Raw genomic sequence first — 19,966 nt, forward strand, 5'->3', positions numbered from 1 at the left:
TAATTAATATGACACTTACTTGAGTCAGTAATAACTGGCCTGTAAATGACTTTATAACCTTGAATAACTCCTCCATGGTACTGTGTTGGTGGTGGTAACCACTTAACTTTAACACTCTTTGAAGACAATGGAGAGCATGTTACATTCTGTGGTGCAGCCTCTGGAACTGTAGAATGAGGCATATTGTACTAGTTTTTATTGTTCCTAGAATGGGAAGAAAGTCTGACATTTTTACCACACAGCTTTCAAAACATTTAAAAACACAGTAATAGCATAATCAAAGGGATAGGGTCTACACAGAGAGGCTGTGCCATGCTATTTAGCATTCCCCACAGTGCCATGATGTACCACAATGCACCATATTTTCAGAAGTCACTGTGTACAACAAGCAACTAAAATGAGGAAGAACCACAGCATGCAACTGGTGTTCAGATGAAATTGGTCATGTGACATCCATCACTTGCTATGTGGTGTGATCTTGACCACCAAATTTGTGAAAGCATTGTTAAAGGATTTGATTGCAGCTAACTATTTGTGACAAGCAACACTATAAATATGATTGCTGTGCTCTTATGTTCTTGCCTACACACACCATCAGAAATCTTGACATATTCAGAAAAAAGGTCATATATTTGAGAGAAGAAAGAATATATGTGTCATTGCTGGTTGTTTAACTCACTGCAATTTTATCTTTTGTATTTTTAGTTAGACTTAAGTCACATAATTGAGGAAACTAATTCCTAATAGAGTATGCTCTTCTATGTAAATAACATCAAATGCTGCAGAACATACTTCTGTTACATGAGTAAGATAGTCCCAGAGTGTGTTACTAACACATATACAATATGTATTGTCTCAGTCACAAAACCGCAGTGGCCACATGCAATTTGGAATATTAGCATTCATCTTAGAGTCTCCTGAAGCTGATATGTTATTAACTAACATTTAATTATTACAGAATATATCTAAAGTGACATGTTTGTTATAATTCTTCAATGTGCTGTTGCCCTGAAATGCCATTCTGTCATAACACACAAGTTATAAAATGGAAACAACAAATTACAATGAATTAGGGTGTGAGGGGCATCATGTGACGGATTTGTTGCTTCAGTTGAATGCCAGCCAAAAGCTTTTGTGGCTTCCTCAGTATAGTCACTCATCATTCTGCAGTTGTTTTCAAAGCGAAATAGTATGGGTGCAAACTTGTAAGATAAGCAATTGCCAATTCTTTTCTTATTTTTCTTTTTTTGGAAATCATACCTAACATTTGCACAGCATGTAACTGCATGCCAAAAAGCAATAAGACTATGATTATATCTTATTTCAAGTGGATACAGTTTAAAATTATTATGTGTTAGTAGTTTCTTACATTTGTGTTATACAACAGCAAGGAAAGAACTTTCATGTGTTTAACTTTATGTAAATTTATTATTTTACCCAATGTTTCATAATATTTGTGTGCACTATCATGTATCATGTGCCTTTGTTTTAACTTCCAAAACCATGGCAGATGGTTGTTCAATTTGCTTTACTTTGAGATCACGATGTTGCCTCTCTGTGGTATTCTGTCTCTTTGAGAATAATGCATCCATGCACGAATAATTCTTAAACTGTCCAGATGATATTCAGATATGCTAAAATGCACCATTATGTTGTCTATGTTTCACTCATTAACTATAAAAAAAATATTTGTAGGGGCTAATACACATACAAACCAAATCTGACTTTGCACATTGCATCTAATATCACTAAAAACTGCATATCATATTTGGTTTTTGCAAAAATAAAAAAAAGAATGACAGAAAAAACATTAAAAATTATAGTTGTAACAAATTTTTGACGTACTTAATCCAAAAACAGTCATGTGTTTCCTTTTATAATCATCTTGAAACTGTATTGGGACAAATAATTACGACAAGATATAGTTTGTGTAATTGTAGAACATCTGGTAACTAATGTTAAAAAATAAAATTATTTTACTATTGTTCAAGTTCTACTTCACAAATTTGCAAAAATGTCATCAGTTCTCAATGAAATCAGTCTACAAATCAGAATGTGATTAACACATAATAAACAGTCCAGCATATGAATAGTTGCAACATCGTATGAGGATTAAGGAAGCACTGATGGAATATAATTCTCATGTCTATGCAATGAATTCTTAGGTTGATGATAATGAAAAAGGAGATTATATTGAAGTATGAAATAACTAAAGTTGTATTGAGTGCTTTTTGCAAGTGGTATATCACATGGATAAATTCAAGCAGAAGGACTGAATGGGACGGAAGAAGAGTGAAGGAAAAGGACTGGAGACATCTAAGAAAAGGGGTAGATTTCAGGAAAGTCACCCAGAACTGCGGGTCTCATCGTACAGGATGAGAAAGAGTGAAATTTCTTATGTAAAATGGTGTTCCATGTCATATTAACCTAAAACTTTCTACAGTATGTGATTTTATAAATGAAAAGTACAATGTTGTAACCTCCTTCTTGCGTTGTGACAGTGAAAGGGGATGATTTTGGTCCATGTCCCACACTGTTGAAGGCTTGAACATAAATGTCATATTTTGTAAATTTCTTCAGCTGTTTCAGTCTTATCTCTGTATTTTGGAGCCCTCTAACCTGCAAATGAAATAGTTAATAAGTATCAAACACTGACTTGAATATTTGGGGTTTTCTTGCTTTGTAACTAAAAAATATACTAACCAAACTTGTATTTGTGTTGTTGCTATCAGAAAATGAAGCTCCATGAAGACTCCAGTGAACTGTGTATCCCACAATTTCACCATTCCATGTATCTGGTAGTGGTGGCTGTTAAAAATATCAAGGCACTTATTTGGCTTCTAAGAAGAATATTTTATTATAAAGAATGCCTTAAGGTTTCAATTAAAAGAAACAACCAAAGTGATAAAAATACTTGTAAGGACATGAAAGGAGCAGACAGTTTACCAAACGTACTGGAAACACATTCTTGAACTAATCATTCTCTTATGAATGAAAACACACACAACACTGGTGTAAAAGTCTACAACATTACTGTAGAATATTAAACCAGTGCTGTGTGCTTTTTTATTCATAATGAATGAAATATTCTACCAAGAATTGAAGGAAAAGTCAATGTAATAATTCTCAGAAGAAAGTCATTCACTGAGTGATTTTTCTTTGACTTTCAGTTGTTTGTAACTGGTACTTTGTACAGTTTGTGTGCTATTATAAACATATGGGCATCGCTCATTATGGTTCGAGAATTTCATGTGTACAGTGGGGTAACATATAGAAGTGAATGTCACAATAGGATATGAATAATTTACACTTGTCCTTACCATATGTTTCTACAACAATTCATGGGCTGTATTTGGCCTTTTGAAGTAAAATTTCATTACTGAAAAACAAGGGTTCCCTTAACCTCCCCCCTATACCCACAAGCTTTTTTTCCATTGTAGACTTCAGGAATCCATTTGTACACATTGCAAGCAAGGGTGGAGCAAGTTAAAAGATTTTTTTTAAATACAGAACAATGGTTAACAGTTACCATGAATCAGAAAGACAGTATAAGTTAGTGAACAATAAAGAATGCTCATTATCTTAATGAGGCCTATTGGATCAACAACATTTGCTTCAGCTGCACTAAAACTGAATGTTTCATGTAAGGAACACCCAAGGGTAGTCACACATCTCCATCAGACATCTCCACTCAAACACAGAGCATACAGAAAGTTACTTAGAAGTCTTGAAATTACGAAACAAATATTAAGCATGACACTGATGCTGTCTGGTCAACATATGTGTGTTTTGTGACAGAGGTACTTGGAAACCACATCCAAAATCTTGTGCAGTCTGCATTACAGCAGAGAGCACCTTGTTATTGAAGCTTGTGGGGCTGATGTGCCCAGCTACACTAAAAATGGCAATTTCTGCCCAGTGAGTTTATTTCAGTGTATATAGCTATGTCATATGCTGTAATGTTACTTTTATTATGATGTAGGTTTTGGGCTACAGGATTGTCTGAAAACAGCAGCAGAAAAATTAAAATTATACATACCTTCCAAGTTATAAGCAGTTCATCCGGACCAATGGTTTCTGCTCTCACATCCTGTGGAGGCCCAACTGGAGCTGAAGTTACACAAGTACTTATTGTTTTATAACTAAGAACAAATTTGAGCACAAATATTTATTGTTCACTTAATATGCAATCTTTCAGGAAATACAAAAGAAGACACAATTAAGAACTGAAAGATTTACCTTCTTCTTGTGTCTTAACAATCAGGGGTTCAGTAAAGATGCTGGCCTCAATAGTATTCATTGCAAGCATTCTGATGTGGTATGAGGTGGCAGGATGCAAATCACTTATTACTGCTGTTTTTATGGAATCTGATCTGAAAATTTAAAACATTTTTCAAAATGGTGGACACAAGTTCAGTGTAAGTCTTACCTTAAATGATTAAAGTCATGAATAGCAAGTACAGAAAATAGCCCACAAGCAACAGAAAGAGGTACAAATAATGAATTCTAATCATTATTATAAAGAGACTGAAAATACCACTTTAGTTGTAAATTTTTTATTTATTTTTTCAGCTGTAAGGTTTTTTATTTTTTAAGTGCTTACACCACTACCGGTTTTGAGCCCATCATGAGGTGTGATAATTTTGTGCTGTGACGCCAGGTGCCACAGTGGAGAGTATAGGACACAGTGTACCACCGGCCATGTCTTTATGTTATCAAGGAAACATGTATGAGCAAAGTAGCAGTTTAATCTTAGTTTAATTCAATAACGATAAAAAAAACTTACATTACTGTTTAAAGAACAATAATAAAATATATTTTCTTTAGATTTCTTTGTTGCCACACAAAAGTGTTACCCCAAAATAATGAGCCACTCGAAGCATTACACAGTGCAGTAGTATCAGACCCCTAGCGAAACAATGCAGTAGTATTAGATCCTAGCCAAACACTTATTTGACTACTAATTATCTAGCAGACAACTGTGTCACTGAGGGACTGTGAAGCAAGCTTAGAATCTGGGTCATTTTTTTGCACAAATCATAAATTCATTCTCATCTAGACTCTTGTTTATTTTATATTACCACTACTCACTTGGACATATGACAATGCAACTTATCACTATTTTAGCTGAAGCAGTAATGAAAGAATTTTTGATCAACATTGCCAACAGGCATTGCAAAGCAGAGTCAGCTGGGCATGGCATAGCAGCAGCCAACACTGCATTATGCTATTGGGACTGAAGCATTTCTTCACTTGCCACCAGGGAAATGTTTAGAATACATGGCTTAATCCCTAAACGAACATAGTCTGTAGCATATAAGAACTCAGCCATTCATGTACTAAAAAATTCCCATCTCAGTATCACAGCCTACACCACGAGACAGTGACACCAGGAGCATCAACATGGAATGTAGTATGGTGTCTGCTATTTGACCACGGGTCAGAGCAGCCTGCCCCGAGTCGTGACACAGCCACTACTGGAGCAGAGAGCCTCCCACTTGCTGGAGGGAGGTAATGGCAGCCCCAGTGCTGTTGTCATCTGGGCTGCTGCGTTGTCATCACGGATGCAGTCAAAGATGTTGCTGACACCAGCATTCGAGTGACACCATGCTTGGCCTCATTCTTTGCGTTGTCAGCAATGCCAGACATATATTATTTAGTGTGAGAGCCAACTGGACACTCAATCAAGCACTTCCTCTTGCCACAATGGCTGAGGCCCAGAATAAATAAATAAAACTACTGCAGTCCTGACATCTCAGTTCACTCTCAGCAGGTGCCAATCAAAGGGTCTTCTAACACACAGAACAATCGAACAGCAATTACAAAGACATGCAGGTATAAGGGTACACAAGTTTAAAAGGGAAGTGCAGACTCCAATGTTCAGTGCTGATGAGCAAGTGCTAGTTTGAGATCATCACCAAAGTTCCCATATGAAGATAGAAACTAGCAAATTTTTCCAAAAGTATTGTGGACCATACAAGATTGTGAGTATAGCACACCCAAAAGTGTTATACCTTGTAGATCCCACAACAGGCCAAGATAAAGATCTATATAACAGTGATATTCCCCTCAGGGGGACCTGCATTCTAAGCATGTTTGACAGGGTGATACCTGTCAGGCCCCGAGTTAACTGATCTATTATTTACACACCATTCAAACACACAAGCAAGCATGCACAGCTCATGCACACATGACCACCAACTCTGGCAGCTTGGGCTGGATTGCAACTACCATATGGGACTCGAGCAGCAGTCTGGAGGGTGTGGGGAACTGGAAACCAACAGTAGTGTTTGGGAGGGATGGAGGGGGGGGGGGGGGGCAGGAACACTATCTGGCGGAGTGTGCAGGGACTAGAATGCCACCATGTGCAGCATCAGGAGTTTGTTATGGGCAGGGAGATGGGGAAAAAAGGAGGAGTGGAGAAACATGGGCTGGCATGCTGGCAGAGGGCATCAAACAAAGAAGGTGGAAGATGAGAATGGAGAGAAGTTGACAGGACACAGGGGGTGGATCCTGTTGGGTGGAGGGTGTAGGGACAGTACTGCCACAGCTGAGGTGGGGGTAATGACGGAAGTGGACAATGTGTTATAAGGATAACTCCCATTTGCACAATTCAGAAAAGGTGGTGGTGAATGGAGGATCCATATGGCTTGGGTAGTGAAGCAGCCATTGCAATCAAGCATGTAATGTTCAGCTACATGTTGTGCCATAAGGTGTTCTACTTTGCTCTTGGTCACACTTACATGGTGACCATTAATCCTCGTGGACAACTGGTTGGTAATCACACCAATATACAAAGCAGTGCAATGAGTGAGTGTGCAGTGGCAGATCGTTTCACCTTCCCACTATCAGTAACTTGTAGCTGGCACCTCACCAAGTGGCAAATCTTACTTCCTTGTGAGGGTATTGCTGCCCGAGCTAGGCAAAAAAAGTGGCCCCTGGAACGTCATCTGGGGACCTTCAAATGGTGGAGTGCAGGCAGTTTACGTTTACGTCTAGCCTTCATGCAGCGTAGAGCTGGGGCCAGCAGCAGTGCTTGGAGGAACAGATACACAGTGTGGATTGGCATGACATCTTCCTCACCAGCTCTGCATGGAAGACAAAAGGGTTGGTTTACCTATGCCATGCATTCCAATTTTTCAGCTCTGTGCACTGATTTTCTGCTTTTCAAGCCATTTGCAGAGATGTTTGTGTTTATATTCATTGAATTATTACACTCACTTTTGTTATTTGATTCTATGTGATTCTAGGACCAATTTATTGACCTATCTGCTCTGTATGTTTTCGAAGTGACTTGTGTTAATCTGCTAGCCAGCGTTCTCTCCAAAAATTTTGCCATGGTTATGTTTTAGTCAGATTGTATCACAAATTCCTCTTCTCCCTAATTCTATTCGGTACATCCACATTAGTTACATGATCTACCCACCTAATCCTCACCGTTCTTCTGTAGCACCACATTTCGAAAGCTTCTATTCTCTTCTTGTCTAAACTATTTATCGTCCAGGTTTCACTTCCATACATGGCTACACTCCATACAAATACTTTCAGAAATTACTTCCTGATGCTTAAATCTATACTCAATGTTAACAAATTTATCTTCTTCAGAAATGCTTTCCTTGCCGTTGCAACCCTACATTTTATATCCTCTCTACTTTGACCAACATCAGTTATTTTTCTGCCCAAATAACAAAACTCATCTACTACTTTAAGTGTCTCATTTCCTAATCTAATTCCCTCAGCATCACCTGATTTAATTCGACAACATTGTCAAAAGCTTTCTCTAAGTCTATAAATGCTAGAAATGCAGGTCTACCTTTCCTTAATCTATCTTCTAAGATAAGTTATAGGGTCAGTATTGCCCCGTGTGTTCCAACATTTCTACAGAATCCAAACTGATCTTTCCCAAGGTCAGCTTCTACCAGTTTTTCCATTCGTCTGTAAAGAATTTGTGTTATTATTTTGCTGCCATGACATATTAAACTGATAGCTCGACAATTTTCATAACAATCGGCAACTGCTTTCTTTGGAATTGGAATTACTATATTATTCTTGAAGTCTGAAGATATTTCACCTGTTTCACACATCTTGCTCACCAGATGGTACAGTTTTGTCACAGCTGGTTCTCCCAGTGGCATCAATAGCCCCTAATGGAATGCTGTCTACTCCCGGTGCCTTTTTTTTTTTACTTATGTCTTTCAGTGCTCCACCAAGTTCTTCATGCAGTATCATTTCTCCCATTTCGTCTCCTCATCTACATCCTCTTCCATTTCCATAATATTGCCATCAAGTACATCACTCTTGTATAGATCCTCTATATACTCTTTCCACCTTTCTGCTTTCCCTTTTTGCTTAGGACTGATTTTCCATCTGAGCTCTTTATATTCATACTTCTTTAATTTTCCTGTAGGCAGTATCTATCTTACCCCTAGTAATATATGCCTTTACATCCCTACATTTGTCCTCTAGCCATCCTTGCCTAGCCATTTTGCACTTCCTGCGAGCCTCATTTTTGAGACATTTGTATTCTTTCTTGCCTGCTTTGTTTACTGCATTTTTTCTATTTTCCCCTTTCATCAATTTAATTCAATATCTCTTCTGTTACCCAAGGAGTTCTACTAGCCCTCGTCTTTTTACCTACTTGATCCTCTGCTGCCTTCACTATTTCATCTCTCAAAGCTACCCAGTCTTCTTCTACTGTATTTCTTTCCCCTGTAAGACGACCTTAGTGATATGTTATTTATATTCCTTTCTGGGACAATTTACAGGTCCCTTTGGGTCATTCTCTTTTACACCATACATGTTTAGAGAAGCTTATCTTCTATGGATTATACCTTATTGGGAAGGTTCTGTAAGTTCAATCATGGTTAAACAAGAACTTTCACTTACAGTGTGATTCAGTGATAAATTTAATATAATGTGTTTGCTAACAGAACCTACTGAGTTGGCTGGAAAGCGGCGTTCTGTGTCACTGGCTTCTTGCCGCGTGGGCCTGGCTTGCTTGTAGCTGTGTGTGGCTCACAAGCATTTCCTAACACAGCTTGCTATGTGTTTGCAGTTGTATGTGCTTTCTGTCTGTGCTCAAATTGAGAAGTTTATGTTATCTGACTTGCACTGTAAATGAAATTTGCTGTTCAACAAGAGGTCTTTGATTAACTGACTTCACATGCCGAATTTTCCTTGTAATTTTATTACCCTGTTTAATACATATTGTAACAGTGTTCTACATTTTCCTAAGTTAAAAATATGTTTTAGATAGTTGTTATTCAGAGTGATCATAACATTCAAATCAGATTTACAGTCAGTACCTATTTTATTTCCAAGTTCTTTTTCTCTGTCCTTCTGCTATCAGCAATATTTTGTTTCTGACTTTCTTAATTTTTTTATTGACCAAATGGGATCAAATTCCAACCTCAACTGATCTTTTTTTCTCTTTAGATTCTGATGCTTCAATTATTCTCTGGTTTACTTGCCTTGGAATCCTCAATATTTTAATATCTCCTTTATTACAACATTTCTTTCTTTTATAAATCCTACTTGTTGTTTTGATTCAGGTGATTGTTGAGTTTCTTATCCACTGATATTTTAATAGTTGTTTGATTAATCTGGTCCTACTTACTCAGTCCCCAAAAGAGCAACACTATGTTACTATTGAGTTGCATTCTGTGGTCCGAAGCCGTTGTGGCCATTAGTGTGAATGTTTGGGCATCTTCATGATTGTGTGTGTAAATGTGTGTAATTCCACTAGAGAAAGAATAAGAGCTTGAAAGCTAGAGTAAATACTCTTTTCTGTTGCATGTTTTTGTGTGCCATGCATCAGTGAGCTATATGTGAGAAGTTGTTAGTTGCCTTTCCTTACGTATGTTATAACTAAAATAGAATTCCAGAATGAAATTTTCACTCTGCAGCGGAGTGTGCACTGATATGAAACTTTCTGGCAGATTAAAACTGTGTGCCCTACCGAGACTCGAACTCGGGATCTTTTCCTTTCGCGGGCAAGGGCTCTACCAACTGAGCTACCAAAGCTTCGGTAGCTCAGTTAGTAGAGCACTTGCCCGCGAAAGGCAAAGGTCCTGAGTTCGATTCTCAGTAGGGCACACAGTTTTAATCTGCCAGAAAGTTTCATAAAATAGAATTATTGAATTTATTGCAAGGCTATGATTTACTGATAGTGAAGAGAATACTTAAATACCACACGGAAGAAACAATGGACTGCAGTGTAATAATCATAATTACAAACACTACATACATACAAAGAATACGAATTCCAACAGATGAACTTTACCAGCACTTGTGAATTGTTCTTCATGAGCTTCAGTGATGTATGAATGCCATCAATACTCACTTCTTACTTGTAAAATCAGTTCCTGAGGCTGGGACAGAAATGTTGACAGTTCCAGAGTGTTGCCAATCACTGATAAGACTAGTTCCTCTCTTGTATTGTATTAGATAACTTGTCAAGGCACTATGACCATCAAATGGAGGTTGCCATGACAGGCGAATAGATCTGCTGTTAACCTCTGTCACTTCCACATCAAGTGGAGGATCAGGTGGTTCTGAAAACATTTATAGTGACAAAATAATTTATTTGCGGATATCATAAATATGAAAACAGAGCTATTGCAGCAAGCAATCAAAAAATGTTTGACAACCAGAACTAAAGAAGTAAAGGAGAAGTTCATAAATGTAATAGGAACAAAATGTTAATGGTAACAATATCAATGATCATAATAATAATACTAATAATAGTAATAGTAATAATAACCACTGGAGCAACATGAACAGATGAGAAAAAAGCTGGAAGAGTAATGAAAGGAAAGGAAACAATATGGAAATCAGACAAACTGGAGCTCTTACATATCACAGTTGGTGAAAATGAGGATTAAAAATAAAGTACTTTTAGGGTTTTACAATAAAATTAAGAACTTTCATTGAAGAACAATGAAAATGTTCTTGACCATCACGCAAGCTGCAACTCATTATTAAGTAATTAGCTAAAAATGTTAAACATATATCATTCAGGTTTTCACAGACTTGAAAAATCTGCCTGATCTGATCTATAAGCAGGATAGTCAAACTTATGAACAGTCCTTTCTTCTCATTCTACTACCAGTTATCCACCGAGAAGGGCTGATCTAATCCAAATACACCAACCCCACTTCAAACAGCTCTTGGCGTAATTCAGGCACATTGAGAGGAAATTGAAATAATAAAATATCTTTAAGGAAGGGATGTAGTGGAGGTCTAAAAATCCCTTAATAGTAATAAATAAAACACACAAGCAGTGGTGGCTCACTTACAGGCATGGTGGAGCTGCAGCACTCCCAATTTTCATTTTATATTATGGATAACATTTAATATAATGGCGAAAAGTAAAAGTTAAATCCTTTTGTGTGTGTGTGTGTTCTCCTGCTGCTGCTTGGTGAGTAGTTTTTTTATCTATCCATTTACATCATATAATATAACAGGTTCATCTTTCTTTATATTTGCACAATATATATTCCTTAATGTCAGTGGTCATCTGTCAGTTTATGAAAGAGAGAGAAAAATCTTTGTGTGGAACTATTTGCTTCACAGTTCCAGTGGCATGTAGTTTGGCTGCTGTGTATGTGTGCACAAAGGAAGCTGCAGGCAAGGCTGAGAGTGAGAGAGAGCACTGTCACCCCCACAGTGCTGAGCCTGGCATGCAGATTCCCACCCCCCACCCCTCCCAATATATATGTGTTGTGCTTAAAATCCTTGCATCATATTCTTGAATGTGATGAAGCATAGACCTGGATTATTGTCATTCTCCCAGTTATACTGTTTCACTGATGTTTTCCAGTTCTGTTACTCAACAGCTTCAGTTTTCATAGCTGTCTCTTCATGGGAAAGTCACAATTAAGGAAAGCTGTCATTCAGCACATGATATTAGAACAATTCAGCCAGAACAAACAACAAGAAAAATATTCATGGCTTTAATTCTGAATGATACCAATAGAAAAACTGGCTTTGCAGCTGTGAAGTAAAAAAAATGCATTATTTTACTTTCTGTATTTGTTGTTTGGATGTAATGTATGGTGCCAAAAAAATGGTTTTCTAAATATAAACAAAATGAAATAAAAAACTGAAAATTTGAGAAATCGAAGAAGCACACTGATAATGTAGTTTCACTGTCAATTTTAGGAACCACAAGTATAATGAAAAACATTGTGAGACATACACTTTCAATCAACGAGCATGATTTAAAAGTTGAAAAGAACTGTGAAATAATTTCAAAAATAATGGACTGAATTTTCTTTCATGAAAACTTTGACACTCCCTTAGATGGACATAATGGGAAAGACAATTTATTAAATCTAGTAGTGTTTAGAGGGTTACTAAATTCTGCGTCTAAATTAAGTTCAGAGTTGAAGAATCACTGAGTAACCATTTGAGTCTTCAATGGTGTTTTCAAGACCGTTCAGAATGAGACACTTCACTGCCTGCTACCATTACAGCATGAAGGGATAAGAATGGAAATTAGCTTCTTTGTTCGGCTCATGACACAACACATGTCAGAACACATTCAGATGGTCCCTGTTCTATGGTGCATAATCAAAGTAGAAATATTTGAACAGTTTTAGGCATTCTTTATTCCAGAAAATAAAACTGCAGATGGTATATCAGACTGTATTTCAGGCCATAATGTAAATGGTTAGATAAAAAAATCTACTCACCACATGGAGGCAGGGGAATGCACACACAAAAGGAGTTTAATTTTTACAAGCTTTCGGAGCCAGTGCCTCCTTCTGGCAGAAGAGTTGAAGAGGAAGGAATAGGGGTGAAGGAAAGTGACTGGAGAGATTTAGGGAAAGAGGTACAACTCAGAAAAGTCATCCAGAAACCCGGATAAGGGGAAACTTTCCGGATGGGATGAGAAGGAAAGACTGACTGATCAGCAGCACAGCGTACGGTTATGTAGCACAGATTCACTTGAGATATGGTGAGATATGGTAAGCCTGCACTGCAATGCAATCAATCAACAACAGGAATTTCAACTGCTTGAAGAGAGAGGATTTCCTGCCTAGGATTTAGCTTCTGCTAGTCTCTTACTATAATAATTGCTTCTCACAACTATTTGCATAATTCTTTCTTTTCCTATCATGTTGAATTCAAGGGAAAACTTTTATTAAGCTCCACTCATGAACTGCCTGGAATGGAAAATAATTTCTTTGTGACTGTGCTGATATGATTCTCTCTTTCTTCTTATTCAATATGTTGGTGGCATCCTTATTTTGTCTTTCTGAATAATTTGCTCTTTGGTTTGTTTTATAAACTCGGTGTCTAAAAATATATATTTTTATGTCTTATTTATCTCTTAATACGTGCATACTATTAGCAGATCAAACTCTATGATTGAAGTATTTATTCCACTGCTATAATTAAACTGTCAATGCTCTCCAACCATGAACATTAAAAAGAGGCTGCCTGATGAAATCAGGATTTAAATTAACATTCCTGCAAGCACCACAGTTATACCACTCTTAGAGTTTCATGGGTATATGCTATCACTTTCTGATCTGTGATGGAAGTCCTGGCAACTGAATTTATTTGCCTATCCACAGAGGTTCGTAATAAGTTGCCAGTTGTAGTTTCGAATATGTCAGACTCCTAGCATTGTTTGGTTTTTATTTGGTACCTTTTATTACACTTTTATAAGATAGCATCTTAGCATAAACTTAATAAATATCTTTTATAAACTGAAAGCACTGAAATTACATATAATCTGAAAAGTGTACGTGATTCAGTAAACTGAAAAAGTGAAGTGCCAAAATTTTACCTACCCTGAATGGCCAGATTGATCAGCAGTTCACCATGCCCAAACATATTGCCAGCTTGGCATGTATATAGCCCTGAGTCCTGCCGGTCAGATTGACTGATAACAAGCTGAGACTGTAGCCCTGTGTCTGTCTTCACATCAGCTACACTTGTCCTGTAAATAAGTTAAACAATAATATTCAATTAAATGCTTTTAGTGTACCATTTTGTGTAACATGACAGACCATTTACAGTATCTGTAAAAGACTGTTCGTTTGTTCAAACTGGTTATATACTTTTGGGTCAAACAATGCTCTTTCACATTTACAGGAATCAATTAGAAAGTTCTTGCCAAGCCTGTGAAAGTCTTTCTTTGGCTAAAGTTAACCCATTACTTATTGTAACCCTCCTTTATGCCAATGTGCTTGTCTGATATTTCTAGATTCCATTCATGAAGGAAGCTCTGCAAAGTACACCTCTAAAGTAGTCCCAACCTCTTCAGTAGACTGAAGCCAGTTTGTAACAACAAATTTCATACTTCCATTCTTTCAGTTTTTCTACTGCATAATCATTTTGGTGACCTATTGCACAGCCATAACTAAAGAAGTATTTTTTTTAACAATTAAGGCCTCTTCATAGGCATTATTTTATCCTATTGGTGTAGAAGACATGGATAGTATTCACCAATTATGCTTTTATAAGGTAATCAATATGAAGATTTCCTTGTATATCCTAAGAGAGAAGCCCACTGACTTCCTCCTACTGCTTTGTTTGGTGTCTGTTTTCTGGTACACCAAAACAAGAAGAAAGATTTACATTATACAGTAATTAGATAAAGAGACAGTAGTGCAATATCTCAAGGAGGAATTCAGAACATTTAGCTCTGGAGGGCAGCAAGTAGAGGGACTATGGCTCAAGTTTAGAAGAATAATTGACTGACAACTCGATAAATATATATCTAGTAGAACAAGTGATGCTGAATGAATACATTAGGCTGTCACAAGAGCAATGTGTTTAGCAGCAGAATCTAAAGATCTCTCTCAAAATCCAAAGAAATTATGCATATATAAACGTTGTTAGCAGTACCAGAGTCATTGTCATGGATGACAAAGAAACTGAAACTGAGGGTAGCAAAGAAAAAGCAGAAATGCTGAACACCATTTTCAAATGATCATTTACAAAGGATAATCCAGGAGCATTGCCACAATTTAATTACTGCACCACTGCAAAGATGACTGATGTAGACGTTACTGTCAGTGGTGTTTAGGAATAGCTGGAATCACAAAAATTAAATAAGGCTCCAGTGACCAATGCAACCAATGCAATTCTACACAAAATTTGCAACTGAGTTAGTTCCCATTTTAACCATAATAAACTGTAGTTCCTCAAACAAAAACTGTGCCCAGTGGTTGGCCACAAGCAGAGGTTTCACCAGTCTATATGAAGGGCAACAAAGTGATCCATAAAACTACCATCCAGTTTCACTGATGTCTTTCTGCTGTAGAATCTTTGAATATACAGGGTGTTCCAAAAAGAATGACCCAATTTTAACTTGTAATAATATTGAGACAAATGTCACTAGGTAACTGAAAAAGCACTAGATGTAATCGGCATGGTGTAGAGTTTCAGAAAAAGTCAACTAGATGTCACTACGAGTGCATCCTCAATGGCAATGTGCCTCAACATTGGATAGGGTATACAGGACCGTGAGACAAGGCTTTACATGCTTGGCCTCCTGGGTCCCCTGGCTTAACACCATTTGATTTCTTCCTGTGGGGATATGTTAAACAATATGTTTAGATTCCTCCCTTACCTTGTGACATTGATGAACTAAAAACCAGAATATCAGCTGCTGTAGCTTCAGTGACAGAAGATACCTTACGCTCAGTTTGGGATGAATTCGGCTATTGGCTCGATGTCATCTGTGCAGCCAATGGAAGACATATTGAACATTTATGATGTATTTTTATAAACTTCTGTCTTTTCTGAGTAATTCAGTATTCAATTTGTTGGTGTTAAGCCCTTTTTCCTAATAAATAATTCTATTTAAAATCACATCATTCTTTTTGGGACACCCTGTATAATGAGTTGAAACATAATGAAGTATCTCAAAAAGAATAACCTCCCCCATGTCAACTAGCATGGATTTCACAACATCCATCATGCAAAATCCAGCTTACACTTGTCTCACATAAGATCCCAAAAGCCACTCATCTGGTGTAGTCAAGTCAATGTAGTTCGTCTTCACTTTTGAAAAGCACTTAATCAGTACCACATCAACAATTTCAGTACTACTGAAAAAGGGATATCAAACAAAATTTATCCCTGAAGTAAGGATTTCTCGACAGGGAGAAAACAGAATGTTATCTTGAATGAATTTTCCATGCATGCCCCTCAGAAGTTTGTGGGGTCCTTTGTTGTTCATGTAGTTTATTGATGACCTGGCAGACAATTTTAAAATTACCACAAACTTTTAAGCAGACGATAAAGTTATCTGTAATGAAGCGCTATTTGGAGAAAAACTGCACAAATAGCACAAATATAAAGTCAGGCTGTCAGAAGGTTTCAAAGTGGTGCGGAAGTAGGCCACTAGCTTTAAATGTACATAAATTTAAAGTTTTCAACTTTACCAAATGCAGAAAAGTAGTACCCCAAAACTGAGCTGCAATAGGCCTAGGTGAAACTTAGCCTGTAGAATTGTCTGTTAGAAATAATTCTATAATATGTATCAATGTTCCGTGTCAACATGTTGTGTACTTGATATGGGAATCACACACACACACACACACACACACACACACACACACACACACAAACACACAAACCATGCCTGAGTTACAAGTTTGCTTATACTTGGTATAGCAGAGCAGATGTTTGTGGGACACCATCACCTGATGATGTAACAGTGGTTTATGGCAATGTTATATTGTTACTATTTGATTAAGTTCCACACGTTATGTTATTTCAGTCCCCTTCAAAGGCATTTTCCAATGCCACAGAAAGAAGTACATAGTTCACTTAAAAAGAACTAAGTCTATGTCACAACTTGACAACTCCAAATGTTAAAAGTTAATCAATGAAAAATCCAGGATGGAATGTAACATTATTATGGAAAGGAAAGACTGTCCGATAAACCCCTCATCTGGTTGCCTATCCCATCATGTGCTCCTGTTTGCAGTCTGGCTTCAGCTGCCAGAGTTTGATCATGTGTGCGTGAGTTTCACTTGCATGAGTGTATGTTGTCTATTTTCAACAAAAGGCCTGTTGGCCAAAAGCTCACCTTTCAACAATCTTTTTGTCGTGTCTATCTTCAAGTCAGCATCTGTGCTGTATGATGAATAGCAACTATCCTTTTCATAATAATGTTAAAAATTACTTGCACATGTCAAAAAATTTGCCACATTGTCCACAATAATTTAGAGAAAACTGTATCTCAATATATTTACTTATTCTGGGTGTATCTAAGGGGACCTGTCTGAGCTAGCCATCCTTATCGGACTGTCTTACATGCAGGAGTGGAAAGCCAAACATAACAAAATCAATGGATTGTACAGTTTATTACCCACTGCCTTGTACCTAATGTTGCACATTTGAGAACGTGAAGGGTATTGAATTATTACATATTAGCTTAAAGTTATCGAAGCTGCGTATTAGAAGAAAAATAGTCAATGGACCTAACACTTGGTGAGCTTAATAAGCCACCCATTTCCATTCAACATAATGACCTACGCAGCAGACATAATTCCTGTGATTTTGAAGGACTTTTCCTGTTTCCGCCCACCCTCCCCTCAATTCTCTGACTGGTTGAGCTTCAGAGGTTCAACTGTTTAATTTGCAGATGTCACAGCCTTATTGCCAAAGGGAAAAGATTCGTGCAGCACAATGAGATGATGACCAATTTCATGAGGGAAAGATGTAAGGTGCATAAATAAAATGAAAATGAATGTGAACAAAATGCAGATGGTAGTTGTGTTGTTGTTGTTGTTGTTGTTGTCTTCAGTCCTGAGACTGGTTTGATACAGCTCTCCATGCTACTCTATCCTGTGCAACCTTCTTCATCTCGCAATACCTACTGCAGCCTACATTCTTCTGAATCTGCTTAGTGTATCCATCTCTTGGCCTCCCTCTATGATTTTTACCTTTCACGCTGCCCTCCAATACTAAATTGGTGATTCCTTGATGCTTCAGAACATGTCCTCCCAACCGGTCCCTTCTTCTTGTCAAGTTGTGCCATAAACTCCTCTCCTCCCCAATTCTATTCAATACCTACTCATTAATTATGTGATCTACCCATCTAATCTTCAGCATTCTTCTGTAGCACCACATTTCGAAAGCTTCTATTCTCTTCTTGTCCAAACTATTTATCATCCATCTTTCACTTCCATACATGGCTACACTCCATACAAATACTTTTAGAAACGACTTCTTGACACTTAAATCTATACTCAGTGTTAACAAATTTCTCTTGTTCAGAAACGCTTTCCTTGCCATTGCCAGTCTACATTTTATGTCCTCTTTACTTCAACCATCATCAGTTATTTTTCTCCACAAATAGCAAAACTCCTTTACTACTTTAAGTGTCTCATTTCCTAATCTAATTCCCTCCGCATCAGCTGACTTAATTCGACTACATTCCATTATCCTCATTTTGCTTTTGTTGATGTTCATCTTATACCCTCCTTTCAAAACACTGTCTATTCCGTTCAACTGCTCTTCCAAGTCCTTTGCTGTCTCTGACAGAATTACAATGTCATCAGTGATCCTCAAAGTTTTTATTTCTTCTCTATGGATTTTAATACCTACTCTGAACTTTTATTTGTTTCCTTTACTGCTTGCTCAATATACAGATTGAATAACATCGGGGACAGGCTACAACCCTGTCTCACTCCCTTCCCAACCACTGCTTCCCTTTCATGCCCCTCGACTCTTATAACTGCCATCTGGTTTCTGTACAAGTTGGCCAGCCGCGGTGGGCTAGCGGTTCTAGGCGCTCAGTCAGGAACCGCGCACCTGCTGCGGTTGCAGGTTCGAATCCTGCCTCGGATGTGGATGTGTGTGATGTCCTTAGGTTAGTTAGGTTTAAGTAGTTCTAAGTTCTAGGGGACTTATGACCGCAGATGTTGAGTCCCATAGTGCTCAGAGCCATTTGAACCATCTGTACAAGTTGTAAATAGCTTTTTGCTCCCTGTATTTTACCCCTGCCACCTACAGAATTTGAAACAGAGTATTCCAGTCAACATTGTCAAAAGCTTTCTCTAAGTCTACGAGTGCTAGAACTGTATGTTCGTCTTTCCTTAATCTATTTTCTAAGATAAGTTGTAGGGTCAGTATTGCCTCACATGTTCCAACATTTCTGCGGAATCCAAACTGATCTTCGCCAAGGTTGGCTTCTATCAGTTTTTCCATTCGTCTGTAAAGAATTCACATTAGTATTTTGCAGCTGTTACTTATTAAACTGATAGTTCAGTAGATGGTAGTATGAAGCACTAATGCATGCCATTTTCCTGCTGGATTTACTGAAGAGTATCACAAAGCACGAGGTTGAATTATAAAGGTTTGCCCCTTTTTTTTGTTTTATATAAATTGCAGCTGTAAATGTAAAATCAACATATCCGTTCCCAGCGATGGACCTTTATTAGACCAGCCTGGCCTTATCTACCAGTAGCTCCATGCACGGTGGTGCTGTCAGTTGTTGAAGATGTTGGTTATGTATCCATGAAATATGAGCAATGAAATGTTGTTCATTTTATATGGAGCAAGGGATGAATGCCTATCAAAATCCACAGGGAAATCCAGCCCACATACAGGGGAAAATGAGGTGGTGGTGATGAGAGTTTGCAAAAGGCCACAAAGATGTGCATGACAATGAACATTCAGGGATGTCCCGTTTGTTGCTGACTGACGACAATATTTCCTGCGTCGACACAATGGTGAAAGTGGATCAGTGTATACATCGCCGGGTATCTTTCAGGAGCTTGGCATTTGAATAGGAGTGTTTACAACATTGTCCAGAGAACCTCAGGGTATGGGAATGTTTCGCATTGGTGAGTGCTTAAGCAGATGGGCGACATGCTGAAAGACAAGCAAATGATTGCTTTGCAAATCATTTGCAATGGTATGCGAAGGAGGGTGACGATTTCCTGGACTACAGTGTTACTGGTGATGAGACATGGATACTGTATTTCATGCC

The 19,966-nt window shown here is 37.7% G+C and overlaps 1 protein-coding gene across 1 annotated transcript in view; it reads right to left on the reverse strand.

Annotated features, from left to right (window-relative positions):
* Window positions 1-19,966, reverse strand: part of LOC126297629 (Down syndrome cell adhesion molecule-like protein Dscam2) — a 340,086-nt gene that overhangs the window by 171,095 nt on the left and 149,025 nt on the right. Inside the window, exons 11-17 of the mRNA XM_049988691.1 lie at window positions 13,803-13,951; window positions 10,343-10,553; window positions 4,240-4,373; window positions 4,040-4,110; window positions 2,704-2,808; window positions 2,481-2,619; window positions 20-166 (exon numbers count right to left, since the gene is read on the reverse strand). Of these exons, the coding sequence (XP_049844648.1) occupies window positions 20-166; window positions 2,481-2,619; window positions 2,704-2,808; window positions 4,040-4,110; window positions 4,240-4,373; window positions 10,343-10,553; window positions 13,803-13,951 (956 nt within the window). The remainder of the gene's footprint in view (window positions 1-19; window positions 167-2,480; window positions 2,620-2,703; window positions 2,809-4,039; window positions 4,111-4,239; window positions 4,374-10,342; window positions 10,554-13,802; window positions 13,952-19,966) is intronic.

Source organism: Schistocerca gregaria, chromosome 1, assembly GCF_023897955.1.
Source record: "Schistocerca gregaria isolate iqSchGreg1 chromosome 1, iqSchGreg1.2, whole genome shotgun sequence".
Lineage (NCBI taxonomy): Eukaryota > Metazoa > Arthropoda > Insecta > Orthoptera > Acrididae > Schistocerca > Schistocerca gregaria.